Here is a 14,942-nt window from a genome sequence, read left to right as displayed (position 1 = left end):
GCCTAGAGTGGTACTTCCGAAACCAGAATTCTTCCTCTTATAGAAATCAGAAATCCAGAAATCCTGAATTCTGTATCCAGTGATCGGGCTGGGACCCGTGGTAGCTCCTAATTTTACTTTTGGGGCCTTTTCTCTTTTATCTGACGGAGCACAGGACTATCTGTGCGTCTGACGTTGATCAACGTTTGGTATCGGAACGCTTATCGCTGTGATGTATCCTAAACGCCAATGCCCCTCCAAGATATGCGCCATTTTAATTCGAAACGCCCCTTAGACCTCGTAGCTCCAAGACAGGGAAATCACATGGAAATATCAGAAAATCTCGCTGGAAATGCATTTGCCAAATCAACCGTTTCCCCAGTTATCAGTTTTCTCTCCACCGCTTGCCGCACGTCGTGCACTGCCAGCTGTCAGATCCTCCGATCGCAAGCAAGGAGTTCGGAGGGAGACTTACCCGCAAGAATGTAGTCATCGGTTCATCCGCGCTGCGAATCTGCACCTGATAGAAGTAGGCCCGCTCTCCATTGCAGCCTTCGGCTGGGCATTGAGCTTTCACGAGTATTAGCATCCATGTCCCATCAGAACTCACAGTCTCGACACTCACTTTCGCAGCTATCGGCATTCTTCCACTCGTCTTCTCCACCGAAGACCTCCTCCACTTCCTTTTCTTTCATTCCAGTTTCCTCACTGTACTTCTTCACCACCTCGAAGACATACGGGCACGTGCGGCATTCGAATCGGTTGATGCCCGTCGGGTGGGCATTCGTGGACGGCGACCGAGCGAATGTCAGCGCATTGCTGCAATTGGGACAGACTAGAGTCGAGTGATCGTCAGCGCTGCCAAAACTTTTGCTGTGGGAATTTCTCGTAGGTAGACGAACAGATCAGCGGCATGTTGCTGGTTAGCCTAGGCTGTAGCCTGTAGACCTCGACGTAGCAACTTCAGCCAGAGACTGAATGTGCGCCAAAAAAAAAATTCAGTGCTTTAAGGCTCCGCGCGCCCGGACGTTGACCAATTCGCCGTGCAGATTGGCAGCAAGTTAGGCGCGCGGCTAACGTTGAAGTGCGGTAAGTCACATGACTTCAGTGGGATGGCTCTGGAGAAGTACCAGCCCGACTGTCAACAGGACAACGAGAGGAGCTCAGACCTGGCTATTCACGATTCGCACACAGAAATACTGAAACTGTACATACTACCTCTCAGGGTGACAGCAAATACGTACTTGGCACCCCCCCATCTCGATCTCCACCACTCCGCCACTTAGGCTGCCCACGTTTCAACCCACGTCCCCGCGTCAAGCGCTGTCGCGCGAAAAAGATCCTAGTCTTTTCTCTCAACCCACAATTCACGCACTAGAGTCCGCGCTAGAGTCTGGAAAGATGGCTACAGACGAGGTTGGTCCCGCTGAGACCGGTCGCGAAAAGCTGGATACTGATATTCTGTTAGGGTGCCTCGCCTCGAGAACTGGTCGTGGAGGCCTGCCGCCGAGACCAGCCCCACCTGATCGAACAAGTGCTGTCCAGTATGAGCGACAAGACAAATGAGGAGGTGGCACAATTTTTCAATGAGGTGAAAGATTCAATGGGAAACTACGCCTTGCATATCTGTGCGCAGTACGGCAGTTGTATGTGTTGCCGCTGTTGAGTGCGAGAATATACCGGCTGACATGCTAGGATCTGAAGATGACGTGGCGGATGCCCTGTTCGATATTCAATTCTTTGAATGCGACCCGCTAACCCGAGTGGACAAGGAAACACCGCTGCACATTGCTGTGCGGTACGCCAACGAGAAGGATGCAGAATTGGGCGCGGAGATGGTGAAAATGATGTGTGAAGCCGGGTGTGATCCCCGCGTGCGGAATAAACATGGCCAGAAGCCGTCGGATCTGGTCTACAATAAACCCGACATCAAGTCGGTTCTCCAGCAGGCCGAGTATATCATGGCCGAGGGCCTCCAAAACAACCAGGGGGCGGAGTCCGAGCACGGTAGTGCTAGCGATAGCGAATAAACGCTGACGTCCAGGGTCATTGGACCTGTACTTCCATGGTTATCAGCTAACTGACCGCTTACCACGGTCATAGATGACTTCTTGAGCATCGCTTCCTCGCATAGAAGCCTAGACTTGGCTACATTGTTATTTTTCGAACGATGATTACGAATGATTTTTTTTTACTGTCGTGCAATGCTATTCGACGAGTGTATCATGTACTGTTCCATTTTCATCCACCTGCTTGTATGCCTATAGATTCTCATGAGTCCCACCCTGCCTCTAATCGCTTTCTATAATCAGCAATGATCTCAGCGCTGATATTGCTTCCGCCACAAACAACCACCACAACCCGACTCTCAGGCGTAAGATCTGGGAGAACCTCCTTCAAGCGTCCCGCCACAGCCATCTCCACGCTGATACCACACGCCAATTCAACCTGCAGCCGAGTCTCATCCGCAAGCCGCAGGATACCCTTTGCAGCATCCGCATCGGAGCCCACAATACTCGAAACCTTGACTCCAGCCGGTGGCGACGACGCATTCAAATAAGCCTGCTCCGCAACACGCAAAGCCCCCCAGGGACCCTGCCTCCGACGTAATAGCATCCAAAGAAGACAACCTCCCTTGACTGAGAGAATAAGCTAGCGAATGCGCCCCCTCTGTCTCAACAGCAGCAACATGCACGTCCTTCCCCCCCTTCTCTTTCGCAAACCGCTCCAACCCAAGCACAACCCCACTGAAAAGCCCTCCACCCCCAACACTGCACACAATCACATCAGCCGGGAACCCTTCCTCCCTCTCCCCGGTAATAGCTGTCATCTGCCTCTCAATCTCAGGGATCATACTCGCCGCCCCCTCCCATACATCCGGGTGATCGAATGGCGGCAAGTAAACGTGCACCCGCCCCTCCTGGGCAGGAGGCTGCTTTGCAATAAACGTCTCCCGCAAGTACGAGTCAGCTTCGAACCAACTCGCGCCGTGCTGAACTACATCGTAGGCCCCGATCTCCCGCAGCCGGGCGATCATGAACGGCTTCGTGCTATGCGGGACCACGACGGTGCAGCCGCAGTTGAGATCTGTGGCTGCGACGACGGCAGCGAGGCCGGCATTGCCGCCGGAAGAGCTGAAGAAGTGGACTTTTTTGTCCTTGTTGGCAGGGTTTGTGAGCGATGAGCGGATTAGATTACCGATGCCACTTGGGGGGATATTAGCATGGGGAAAGGGGCGGCGGAAACAAGGAATTGGCTTTACCGGGATTTGAAGGAGCCGGAGGGTTGTAGCAGTTCGAGCTTGAGGAATACACGGCTGCTTGGGTTTTAGTTTCTGTATTTGGGGTCGTTCGGAGTCTTCTATGCTCTTACAATCCGCTGAGTCGTGATAGCGAGGCTGACTCGATGAGCGGGGTTTCGATCCAGGGTGTCTTGACTTGGGAAGTCATCTTGAAAATATGCCACGAGTCTAGCGCAGTAGAAGTATCCGAATCAAGTTGCAGATATTGAGCCCGGTAGATGACTCAGTATACAAGTGATCTGAAGATCTTAGTGCCACGCATGGATGGGGGGGGGGGGCAGCGGGGCGTTGCGAGTCTTGCGGGGATGATGGCCGGACAGAGACTTTATACTCAACGAACTCGAGATCCAAACTACTGGGGAGAGTGTAGAAAGCAGATCAAATAGAATACAAATTTATTGGATATCATCTAACCCGCAGAAAGAAAGAAAAGCTAAGGTTTCCCTATACGAAAGTACAATAGTGCTATAAATGCATCCCGGCATCATCAACTCCGATCGAAGGACTTTTTAGGGCCAGACACCTTATCATTTTACCCAACCAGACTCCTATTGAGCATTGGCCTGCTTAGCCAGGAGGTTTAGGGCACTACCAGCCAGCACGAAAGCACTCTGGTCCTTGCTCAGGGTGTGCTGGGTAGGGACGAGGAAAGACTCGCCGGTCTTGGCCTTAGTTACGCGGAGCTGGACCTCACCCTGGCCGCCAGCCTTGAGAGTATCGTAGAGGCCGACAGTGTCGACACGGTCACAGGCATCAATGCGGTCGTAATCCTCGCGGTTGGCGAAAGTAAGAGGGACAACACCCTGCTTCTTGAGGTTGGTTTCGTGGATACGGGCGAAGCTCTTAGCGACGATGACACGGCCACCGAGGTAACGGGGCTGCAGGGCAGCATGCTCGCGAGCGGAGCCCTCGCCATAGTTGTCTTCGGCAATGACGAGCCACTCGATACCGCGGCTCTTCCACTGCTCAGCGAGCTCGGGAATGGAGTGTTGGGCGCCGCTCTCGTCGTAGGCGACGTTGGTCTCGCCCGTGGCGGCGTTGACGGCGCCGATCAGGGTATTGGCAGAGATGTTGGGCAAATGACCCTTGTACTTGAGCCAGGGACCAGCAGCGGAGATAGTGTCCGTTGTGCACTGCCCCTTAACCTTATAGAGGACCTGGAGGCCGGAGAGGTCGGACTCGGGGAAGGGGGCGAAGGGCTCGAGCAGAGCGAGACGGTCCGAGGTTGGCGAGACGATGACTTCGACGCTAGGGTCCGGGACAGCGGCGGTAGGCAGGAACTTGGGGTTGCCCTCCTCGAAGCCGGCACTGGGAAGATCGAAGCCCTGAGGAGCTTCGAATTTGAAGGGCTCGCCGCTTGGGGTGGTCAGAGAGTCAGTCATAGGGTTGAAGGTGGTACTTCCAGAGTAAGCGAGCGCAGTCACTAGTTCAGGTGAGGCAAGGAAGTTCATGGTCTTGCGGTTTCCATCGTTACGACCGGGGAAGTTACGGTTGTAAGAGGTGAAAATGGCGTTGTCCTCGCCCTTGGGCACGCCGTCGGTACGTTTCCACTGGCCAATGCAAGGACCACAGGCGTTAGCCAGGACGGTACCACCAGCCTCTGAGAAGGTGGAGAGGGTCTGGTCACGGTCGAGGGTGGCGCGAATTTGCTCACTACCGGGAGTGATGAAGAAGTCAGCCTTGGGCTTGAGACCAGCTGCGCTGGCCTGCTTGACCAAGTGTTCTGCGCGAGTCATATCTTCGTAGGATGAGTTGGTGCAGCTACCAATCAAGCCAGCACCGAAAGTCTCGGGCCAGTTCTTCTCACGCACCGTATCGGCGAACTTGGACAGGGGAACCGACAGGTCGGGAGTGAAGGGTCCGTTGATGTGTGGCTCCAACTCGGAAAGGTTGATAATGATCAGCTGGTCGTACTCAGCCTCGGCATCAGCACGAAGTAAGTTCTTAGGACCAGAGGCAGCGATCTCTGCCGCAGCCTTAGCCACATGACCACGGTGAGTAGCCTCCAGGTAGGGCACCATGCTGGGCGAAAAGGGGAAAAGGGAGGTAGTAGCTCCCACCTCCGCACCCATGTTACAGCAGGTAGCCATACCGGTGCAGCTCAGGGTCTCAACACCAGGACCATGGTACTCGATCACGAAGCCAGTGCCGCCGCGAACGGTGAGCTTTCCAGCCAGATACATGATAATATCCTTGGGGGAAGCCCAGCCACTGAGCTGGCCCTCAAGACGCACTCCAAGAATCTTAGGGGCCTTCAGCTCCCATGGTGCGTCGACAAGGGCATCGACAGCATCGGCACCACCAACACCAATGGCAATGGCGCCCAACCCACCTGCGTTAGGGGTGTGGCTGTCGGTACCTAGCATCATCAGACCAGGCGCAGCGTAATTTTCCAAAACGCTCTGGTGGATGATACCAGCTCCTGGAGGCCAGAACTCAATTCCATAGCGCTTAGCAGCACTCTCCAAGAAGTCGAACACCTCGCTGTTACCCTGAATCGAAGCAGGCAGATCGACATCCGCGCCGCGTTCACCAACAATCATGTGGTCACAGTGGATACTAGCAGGGACGGCCGTTGAAGGCAGACCGCAAGACATGAATTGAAGCAAAGCCATCTGGGCGGAGGCATCCTGCATAGCCACACGGTCCGGTTTGAGCTTAAGGTTTGCCCTTCCTCGAATATCGCGGCCATTGTTGGTGCCGGTGAGCAGCGATTCCTCGGGGTTGGCCAGATGGGCGTAGAGGATCTTTTCAGCCAGGGTCAGAGCCCGGTCGGAGGCCAAGACCTTGCGAACCTGCTCGAGGTTCTGGACGATCTTCGGGTAAGGGGGCATTCGCGACGAGGACGCCTCGGTAGCCAGGCCACGGGCGAGTCGTTGCGGAGACAGGCGCGCGGCCAGCTAATAACAAGTGGTGGTTAGCCGGTCAATTCACCCAAGGGGCCCATTTGGGTCCATTGACTTACCCTCCGTGAAACGGCAGCTCGCTGCCAAATTAGCTGGCTGACCATCTTCAAATGTGGAGGATTGGAGTCGAGAAGGAGTCAGAGCGGAGGCCCCGATGGCTTTTTTTTCGGTCGGAGGCGAGTCGTTATATGTAAAGCCCCTGGTTGGCTGGAATTTGTGCCGATACCGGCTTATTAAAGTGTGGGAAGAACCACCTCGGCGAGATGCGGAGTGCATCTACATCGTTTGAATCGAGAACCTTGAATTGGCGAGGACTCCAAAGTGTTATTCACAGCCTATTTCACAATTGAACAGGTATAATGGCTGCCAGGGACTTTTATGTCTCCAGCAGTCGCTGGGGACACATGTTGCCTGGCTAGTAGGTGTTTACTCGGCAGGTCTTGAACCCGATAAATATGCGTCGAACCGTTGAGTTTGTTTCATTATAGCTGGATGGTCAGACGGGGAGACATGAACTGTTGCCCGTGAGAGTACTATGTAGTCAACCAATCAAAAGCCTAGTAAATATGCTGAGTATGAGATACAAATTCGAAAAGGTTGGAATTCAATTGCCAAATTTGAATGAATACACTTGAAACCCTGGTTAACCTCCATAGAAATAGCCAAATGCCCCTTTAGAACAAAGGGTTTTGGATCAAACGCCTCTCATTACAGAATAGAAAAGAGAAGAATTAATGGGTCTCATACAACAACGTACAAGAGACTCGAGTGATGCTTTAGCAGCGAAGGATATGCTGCGAATAATTCGGTGCGCCCCTGGAAGCTCATGTATAGGGGATGATACCATGATTGCACCTTGCAGAATATGATCTAGTGAACAAGGACTTAGGGCTGTCTCTCTTCGTCTGTCACAGCAGCCCGTAGCTCCCAAACAAGGTCGTAGCACTCTGCGAGCAGAGAGTTGACACTCCTTGGCCCTCCGGAATATCAGGACCGACGTAGAATTTGCCGTCGACGCGCATGTTGTCGATGGAGTTTAGCTAATTCGGTCAGCAGGCATTCTCGATTGCCATGAAGCAGGGCATCCTTACCTTCATGCTGTACGGATAAAGTTCACGGGAGTTTGAAACGCCACCAGATTCCTTCACCTCGATCAAGCACCGGCGAAGAGTTTGCAACTGGTTGTAGACGGGTAACAAAGCCTCCGACACCGGCTCGGAAGAAATCAAAAGGGCATAAATGTAAGCGTAGCTGCGGCGGATAAGGTACAAGAGAGTCTGTCAACGTCAGTACCTAAGCCATGCCACATTTCTGGTACACACATACTCTCTGTGCATGAAGATCTGCGGGCTGACCCTCTGCATCAACAAAGTTACCGTTGACGCGGCTTTCATCAACGCGGTCAAGCCTGCGCTGGTACCCAAATAGATCTGTTTCTCGGAGAGACCAGGCTTGAGTCACGGATATCCGATCGAGTTGATTTCGGATGTCAAGAAGGTTTTCGTATTGATCTTGGAAGCGCTCATCAATCTTTCCTTGGCTGTTTCGGAATTAGCATCCATCGGCTTTGTTTTGCAGGAAGAAAAAAGTACCGTTCCAACACGATTTCTGTCCATCGCCAGCATCGTTCCATCAATTTCTTGAGTTCTTCCTGACCCGCAAGGATCCTTCCGTCCTTGCCAACAAAGTTACCATCTTTCATATGAGCCTCTATCTTTCTCAGTTGATCCCGAAGGTGGTTCACTTCCGAGGCAGAAAACTAAAAGCAAATGTGAGTTTCCGTGCGTCGCCGTTGTCCTTATGCTGTGTATTTACCTTCGAACGGGTATTGACCGCGGATGTAGATCGCAAAATGGAGACCAAGGTCTCATGGGTCTTGACGAGCTCGGGATCCAGGACTGCGAGTCCCTTTTGTAATCGCTCAAGTGATATTTGGCATTGTTCAAGACGGCTTTCGAGCAGGGTGAGGAGAGCAGGCGAATAAGTATCACGGCCACGATCGAGAGTTTCGCGCATGCCAGCCAAGGTCTTGGTGATAGAGTCGAGATCCTTGTTGCTGTAGAACCCGGCTTCTTCGAGATGGTCTAGCAAGCGCTGGCAGATGAAATGATTTGGTTAGCTTTGCAGAGAATTTGTGGGTTCCTTCTCAGTGGGATTTACCTGGACAGTGGTTGCCAGCGTGTACCTGATAAGATGGTCAGTAAATGATATGGATTCGCGGGGTACGGGATGGACATACACTGCAGGCGCTTCATTATTGCGACCGACTGTCAAGAAAAGCAATGAGATCAACTGGAAGCAGTCATCTAGTACATAGTCCACTTTCAAGTTCGAGGACAATCAGCGATCTCTGTAACATTGTAGGGGATGTGGTATGGGATGTGGCATGACTTACGTCGGTTATGGATCAAGCGGCGGTCCTGCTCTTTGCGCACAGAATTGAGCTTCTCTACCTCACTGATAACTTCTTCATAAAGGGGGAGGACATCGCGAGATTTGATGTAGGATGATTTATCTTGCTTGAGGAGAAGTAAAGCATCACGAGTCCGGAGCAGACGTTCCAAGATGGGCTGTTCCTGCGGATCCAGCGGGACCGGTATTGCGGGGGACTCCATGGTTGGAAAGTCGAAGCTGACGGGTGTAAACGAGGTGCACACGAGATGGAAAGTTTGCAGCTTCAGAGAAAGATGGTAAAAGCCGCGCCTAAGAAAAGAGCCAGGCTGAATAGTTAGTAGAACCCCACACGGTAGTGATGTCAGTGTCGCGCTGATTGATTATCGCGGGACAACGGGCAACCTGCTCCGTGTTATGTCAGCTGTATTGTGCCGGATTGGGACTAGTGCGGGATGGCTCAAAGAAGCCCCTCACCGCGTTTACCACCGCCTACTTGGGAAGCCAGTCGCACTAAGCCTCTTCTAGAAAAGCCCTAAGCGAGGGCTTTTCCCACACACGCCAAGCAGTTACCCTGTTCGGACAAGCCATCATTTCCCTCTTCCCTCCCATCTCCAACTTCATCAGTCAACACACCCCGTCGACAAGATGTCCGCCCCCGAGCTCGCCACCTCCTACGCCGCTCTCATCCTTGCCGATGACGGCATTGAGATCACCGTACGTACTCCTCCGCGATCCTCGACACCGGCAGTCATCGAAGATGTGAAAGTCAAAGCATGCGATTCTAAGCGGAGGACCTGGATCGCACAATCACACTACCATGACGGATGCCAGGATCAGCGCATTCTGCAGAGGAATTAAGACAGCAGCTGACCGGACTTTTTTTTCACAGGCTGAGAAGCTGCAGACTCTGATTACTGCGGCCAAGGTTCCCGAGATCGAGCCCATCTGGGCCTCTATCTTCGCCAAGGTAAATCCAGCTACCCGACAAATTGACCCCCAGCAAAGCTCTGTTCGCCTGAGCTAGCGGCGCGCAACTTCAAACCCACCATTCGCGATATCAAAATAGAGGCTTACCATTCTCAATCCGCAGGCTCTTGAGGGCAAGGATGTTAAGGAGCTCCTGACCAACGTCGGCTCTGCTGGCCCCGCTGCTGCCGCCGCCCCCGCTGCCGGTGGTGCCGCCGCTGACGCTGCCGCTCCCGCTGAGGAGAAGAAGGAGGAGAGTAAGTTATCATGGGCACCTGTACGAGCATCCATGACTCAGTGCTAACCCCCCCACCACAGAGGTTGAGGAGGAGTCCGACGAGGACATGGGCTTCGGTCTGTTCGACTAAACGGTTTAATCGTTACGAAATTGACGTCGTTTCCCTTTTTCCCTTTCCCTCGCCTCTTATCCCGCTGCCGCATTTCGGCTACCTCGACGATTCTCTCTTGTACTCGATACTCCACACCCCCTGCTACGAAGACCTAGACCATGGGGAATCAAAAAATAAAATAGCAAAACTTTCAAACGGACAAGGACATTCAATGGAGACTGGGCGCTCGGTCTGCCTCACCTCGTGAGGATGAACCGATCGGATGCCGTTGTGATTCCGAAAACTAGTTTTGCTCCAGGATTTAGGGGAATTGAAGACAGACGTTTGGCACACATTATTTTCCTGGGTGTGTGGTTGAAGATATCAACCATACATCTGGACAGGCTCTGCTTGTTACATCTCTAGGTTCTCTGGCTAGGTGTGGGATACCAACGTAGATCTCAATGTTGTGTAAACTGAACTCTTGGTCAACAACATGCGTACATTCTTCTCGTGTACTGGCGCTTGTATGGTTCAGATCTTTTTTCTGCCGTAGTTATCAAGCGTAGGGTCACGCCCGGCTTGTGTCAACCAATTGAATTGCATAACTATGGCCTTCGCACCACTAGGTTCCGGCGCGAAGTTCCAAGTTGAAATGACATCAAAGCCATACGATTGCGTCCTACACGACCTGTTTCGTCTACGAGGCGGATTTGGCTGCACCATGAACAGGAAATCCCTATATGCAACTTATTATTTACTACTGCGGCTTGTTGCAGCCATTCGGAGCCAGCCTGGCGTGATTATTTACGGTCACGCACTCTAGCAATAAGTAGATTCTATTTCCAAATGAAAAAGAGAAAGAAGCAAAAACACCTCAGAAGAATCCAAACAACCAATAATTTTCCCGGTGCAATCCATTTTTCTTGTCGAGTGATGACTGAAGTTCCATGGAAGATGGAAAAAAACAATGGGGCCTGCCGGTATCGATCCGGCTACCTTTCGATTGACTGGCTGAAGTTAGCTTCAGTCGAATGTCATCCCATTTAGACCAAGGCCCCAGGTGATTGATTGACGTTGGGCTTTTGGCGTCGTGAGGCAAACCAAAACTGTGGCGCCATAAACGGGTATCTTCAGGGTTTAAATCAAGGGCAAGGTTGTTGCCCCAACTAATCCATACAAATTGACATGGCGAAAAGAAAAGCGGCACTGTAAGCACCCAAGTTCTAGAATTCTAGGTTTTGGAAGTCCCATGTTAGTTAATTTTAGTTTAACTCTGTATCACTATGCATCAGGTATCTATAAATACGAAAACTTGGCAACATCCTACATAAGGAGACCAGAGACTGAGGCAAGAGAAGAAAAAAAAAGCGAAAAGAAAAAAGTAATGGGGCCTGCCGGTATCGATCCGGCTACCTTTCGATTGACTGGCTGAAGTTCGCTTCAGTCGAATGTCATCCCATTTAGACCAAGGCCCCAATTGTATGACAAATCTTGCCGAGTTGGCACTGTGAGCTCCTCCTCTCTGCCGTCACGTGGACCCCTTGTCCTCGTATAGACATGCTGGAAAATATACCATCAAGGGAGCAGTGTAGAATGGAAATTCCCCGAAGGAAGTGATGTCATAGCAGAGCTGTGAGTTGCCGCCTGACAACGAATGTTTGTCACCTACTCGTAGACAGATATAAGCCTGCAGGTTTTGCTGCAAACCATCCGTCCACCATCCTCTCTATATGCTCCTTCAGGCTCCCATCACAGCCTTCGGGCCTTACTACTAGTAGGCCGTATCCACGAATGTGGCTTCGTCTTAAGTCACTGTGGAGGCGACCAGCAATATAATTCAAGCATATTTACCTGCTACCCCTTTTTGCTTGGCCGGGTGATAGCCCTGTCATTCGGCATGATATATATTCGTGTATATCCGGGCCAAGCAAGTTTATTAAGACACCAAGTTCGAAGTATACGGACATGCTATGACCCGACGATGAAACGGCAACTGACATTGCTTCTCGTTTGCCAAAAGGAAAGAAGCACCGCGCATCCTTCTGAAGAGTGTCAATTCATGAGCTGTTCTTACACTGCCGGGGGAACCAGATGTCTCCTTAAATCGCTCAAAAAAGAAATCATACAATCTGCCTGCGGAGGCTAGGAAAAGGTATCAACGAGGCTGTAGAGGTAGCGCTATGTTACTGGTCGACGTGCGCTTCTGGGACCGAGGTATTTTCCCAAGCGTTCACGAAACTCTGGCAAGACCAACAGGAAGAGCGCAACCACAGGTATATCTCAAAAACCATGCATAAAATACACTTCATTCACTCAGAGTTCTCTTTCATCCCCCAAACTCGCGCCTCGCCGACCCAGAGGTCAAAATATCCGCGCGGCCATCTGGCATCTGATTTCTCCATCAACCCTTCAGCTTACGGCTACTAGATGACCACCCCCGCCAAAAGCACACTAGTCACTGTTTTTGCCCAGGGTTGCCACCGCCGTTGCCCCAGCGGGTCCTACGACCTGTGTGCTTATCGAGCCCGAATGGAAAGTACCTGAACCGAGTAATAATTCTTGAGACTCTAACGATGCATCTTCAATGCCCTAATAAATATCAACCACTAGCTTCTTCGTCCATGTTCACAGGTCACGACCCAAGCTATTATGACATCTACAGGTGAGTGCCAGTGGTAGCAAATTGTCATCATGATAATACCTACCTATTGACGGTACTAGCACTGCGAGGCTAAGTCTTATCCGTGTACGTGCAGCCTTACAAACTATTGGCAAGAGGAAAACCAGGCGGTGAAAATAGTACAGACGATGACAAGGTCAGTGTCGACTTTTGAGGACGATTCACCGCGCGCTTTCTAGTACCGAATCCCGCCACTTATGCTCGGGGATATGATACCCAACTAGTATTGCACAGTCAATAACGCAAATAGAATGAGGGCTCACCAGAATGCCTCACTGTGAATTGCTGTTGCTGTCGAAGGGATCCAATGCTATGGCTCCCAGTACATTCGAAAATTACGAAGATCCATCCGAAGCGCTGCATGATCTACTACATGGCACAAGAACCTCGCAAGGGAACTAGTAGTACACATGATGTCATGCGGAAAGACCAAAGGATTGAACCCATGTTGTGATCCGCCGTGCTCATTATCCCTTGTTGGAACGTTGGTCGCGCTGTTTGCTTGGATTTGAGCATCCCCGACAACAGAAAAGAAGATCCTCTAAACCTGGACATTTTCGCGCGATGGAACTACAAAGATACCGAACGACATAGTCGTCAGGTGAATCAAAGTTCAATATAATTAAAACAGGAGAAAAGTCGTTTTGGTTTAAGAGACCCATGGCAAAAGCGCATTCGGACATAAGATCATGAGACTGCCAATGGGGGCGCGGCAGCATAGATGCGGAACTGAGCGAAGATAGTCGCATCTTCAACCATAGTGCCCAGGGAACCAATGAGCCAGGGAAGATTAGTGATGATATACTCTCGCTCGGTGGAGTGAGCGATGATCTGTAATATTATTAGTATTCTGGTACTCAACTTGGAGTCAAAGGGGAGGGCATTACGTACCCCAGCGCCATAGGTCAAGTTGCCCAAAAGGGAAAGAATGAAGAAGAGCAGCGACAGGCCTGAGCCGGGTCAGTATAGGATGTTGTCCCTCTCTATAGGAACGATACGCACCTTCACACGACTTGTCGCAGTAGTTCTTGTAGATCTGCGGGAGCCTCGCGCTAAAGAAAGTCAGCTCAGTCCCCAAACCCAACGGCGGCTGCGACAAGACTCACCCAAGATAGAGCACCGCGCTAGCATAACCCAGGATCTGACCTCCCGTAGCCGCATCAGGCGCATGAGGAGCCTCCTGCGGCGCCGGCACCCACATCCCAGTCTGCCAGGCCACCGTCCAGCCCGCAGCACCGATAAGAAAGATACCCAGCACACTAAGCGTGTTCTTCACCCACGCCTTGCGCCCATACTCGTTCTCCTCTACGATCTTAGCCAATGGATCCTCAGCCTGGCTCTCGCGCCGACCAGTAGCCTGGTACCCGCGCAGCGAGCCGGACGAACGCCGGCGCCCCTGCCCCGCCGCCAACGAATCGCTGAACCGGCGACCCAGCAGCGGAGTCGTCGGGTCCGCCGTCTCGGTGGAAGAACGGCGGCGCTGGCGAGCCTTCGCACGGGCATTCTTCGCCTTGTAGTACAAACATTGCCCGATCAGGATGCCGTCCGCAATGCAGAAGTAGACCGCGATCGCCAGAATGACCGGCACAAGCCCCGCAAGCAGCCCGCCGAGTAGATTGGCAATGTCGCCGACGAACCACACGAAGACGAAGAGGAGAGAGATTGCTTCCGCGTTGCCGTTGCGGTAGTTTTCGATGAGTTGGGGGACCTGTGCACGTTTTAGATCAGCCGGTTCGGACTGTACCGCGGAGTTCGTCGCGCGTGGTATTCCGAGCAGAAACTCCTTACCAGAAGGAAGATCCAGCAAGTCATAGACACTGAGCCGAGGATGCCGGATGCCGCCTCGCGCGGCGTGAGCGCGACCGGGTCGGCCATGAATGTCGAGAGCAGTCCCATGGCCTGTTCGTCTTTCGTGATTGTTCCCGCCGTAGGATTCCCTGGGGTGTAAGAAATTTCGTTATCAGTGGCCCGAGCTGAGAAAATTGCGGCCGCACTAGTTATGACGGAATGGCTGGGTTGGGTCCGGGGCTGTGGGGCCCTTATCGGTGCTATTTATAACGGAGCTCTGCTGAAAATGGATGGTCAGTAAGCTACCTGGATTGATAATGGTAGGCTCAAATTCGAGCCACACGCTTGCATGTTAAACCCTCCAAGACGGTGAGCAGTGATTTGGCAGTCTAAATGTAGGCGTTCGGCTGCATGCGCATGTACGTATTATTTATTCCCTGCAAGAGGGCGGGCTCGTACAGGAATGTGGAGACTAGAGGGAAGACAATAAAGAGAATGACCCGGCCCGATGGACAGTTCATCAGACATGGGCTGCTATGTTTAAGCAGTGGGAGAATCCCAGAAATACATAGCTGTTCTATTGTACACACAGGAGG

General features: G+C 52.1%; 7 protein-coding genes across 7 annotated transcripts; 2 read left to right on the top strand and 5 right to left on the bottom strand.

The window, feature by feature from the left end:
- Positions 1-364: 364 nt before the first annotated feature.
- On the bottom strand, positions 365-894 carry N7468_010729 (DNA-directed RNA polymerase III core subunit RPC11; the record flags this gene model as incomplete). The annotated part of the gene is made up of 4 exons (XM_058480024.1): positions 365-400; positions 455-549; positions 605-814; positions 882-894. 4 exons carry the CDS (start codon positions 892-894, stop codon positions 365-367), a joined length of 354 nt encoding a protein of 117 aa, XP_058325547.1.
- Positions 895-1,380: 486 nt separating this feature from the next.
- On the top strand, positions 1,381-2,009 carry N7468_010728 (ankyrin repeat-containing protein ANK1; the record flags this gene model as incomplete). The annotated part of the gene is made up of 3 exons (XM_058480023.1): positions 1,381-1,395; positions 1,448-1,625; positions 1,684-2,009. The coding sequence occupies 3 exons, from the start codon at positions 1,381-1,383 to the stop codon at positions 2,007-2,009; spliced, it is 519 nt and encodes a 172-aa protein (XP_058325546.1).
- A 241-nt stretch (positions 2,010-2,250) lies between these two features.
- Positions 2,251-3,428, bottom strand: N7468_010727 (putative L-serine dehydratase; the record flags this gene model as incomplete). The annotated part of the gene is made up of 4 exons (XM_058480022.1): positions 2,251-2,574; positions 2,660-3,185; positions 3,242-3,295; positions 3,352-3,428. 4 exons carry the CDS (start codon positions 3,426-3,428, stop codon positions 2,251-2,253), a joined length of 981 nt encoding a protein of 326 aa, XP_058325545.1.
- Positions 3,429-3,828: 400 nt separating this feature from the next.
- N7468_010726 (aconitate hydratase ACO2) lies at positions 3,829-6,290 on the bottom strand (the record flags this gene model as incomplete). The annotated part of the gene is made up of 2 exons (XM_058480021.1): positions 3,829-6,180; positions 6,246-6,290. The coding sequence occupies 2 exons, from the start codon at positions 6,288-6,290 to the stop codon at positions 3,829-3,831; spliced, it is 2,397 nt and encodes a 798-aa protein (XP_058325544.1).
- Positions 6,291-7,094: 804 nt separating this feature from the next.
- Positions 7,095-8,801, bottom strand: N7468_010725 (uncharacterized protein; the record flags this gene model as incomplete). Its single annotated transcript, XM_058480020.1, has 8 exons — positions 7,095-7,226; positions 7,278-7,463; positions 7,513-7,726; positions 7,779-7,945; positions 8,002-8,280; positions 8,347-8,371; positions 8,426-8,507; positions 8,582-8,801. 8 exons carry the CDS (start codon positions 8,799-8,801, stop codon positions 7,095-7,097), a joined length of 1,305 nt encoding a protein of 434 aa, XP_058325543.1.
- Positions 8,802-9,225: 424 nt separating this feature from the next.
- Positions 9,226-9,914, top strand: rpp1 (ribosomal protein P1; the record flags this gene model as incomplete). The annotated part of the gene is made up of 4 exons (XM_058480019.1): positions 9,226-9,294; positions 9,470-9,547; positions 9,671-9,803; positions 9,865-9,914. 4 exons carry the CDS (start codon positions 9,226-9,228, stop codon positions 9,912-9,914), a joined length of 330 nt encoding a protein of 109 aa, XP_058325542.1.
- A 3,331-nt stretch (positions 9,915-13,245) lies between these two features.
- On the bottom strand, positions 13,246-14,454 carry N7468_010723 (PQ-loop repeat-containing protein; the record flags this gene model as incomplete). Its single annotated transcript, XM_058480018.1, has 5 exons — positions 13,246-13,389; positions 13,450-13,508; positions 13,561-13,610; positions 13,665-14,266; positions 14,347-14,454. 5 exons carry the CDS (start codon positions 14,452-14,454, stop codon positions 13,246-13,248), a joined length of 963 nt encoding a protein of 320 aa, XP_058325541.1.
- Between the last annotated feature and the right edge of the window lie 488 nt (positions 14,455-14,942).

This window comes from Penicillium chermesinum (genome assembly GCF_028974085.1).
Source record: "Penicillium chermesinum strain IBT 19713 chromosome Unknown utg000009l:1.0-952002.0:1.0-954369.0, whole genome shotgun sequence".
NCBI classification, from domain to species: Eukaryota; Fungi; Ascomycota; class Eurotiomycetes; order Eurotiales; family Aspergillaceae; genus Penicillium; species Penicillium chermesinum.
Note: the sequence above shows the minus strand (reverse complement) of the source record. Positions and strands in the feature narration are given on the sequence as shown.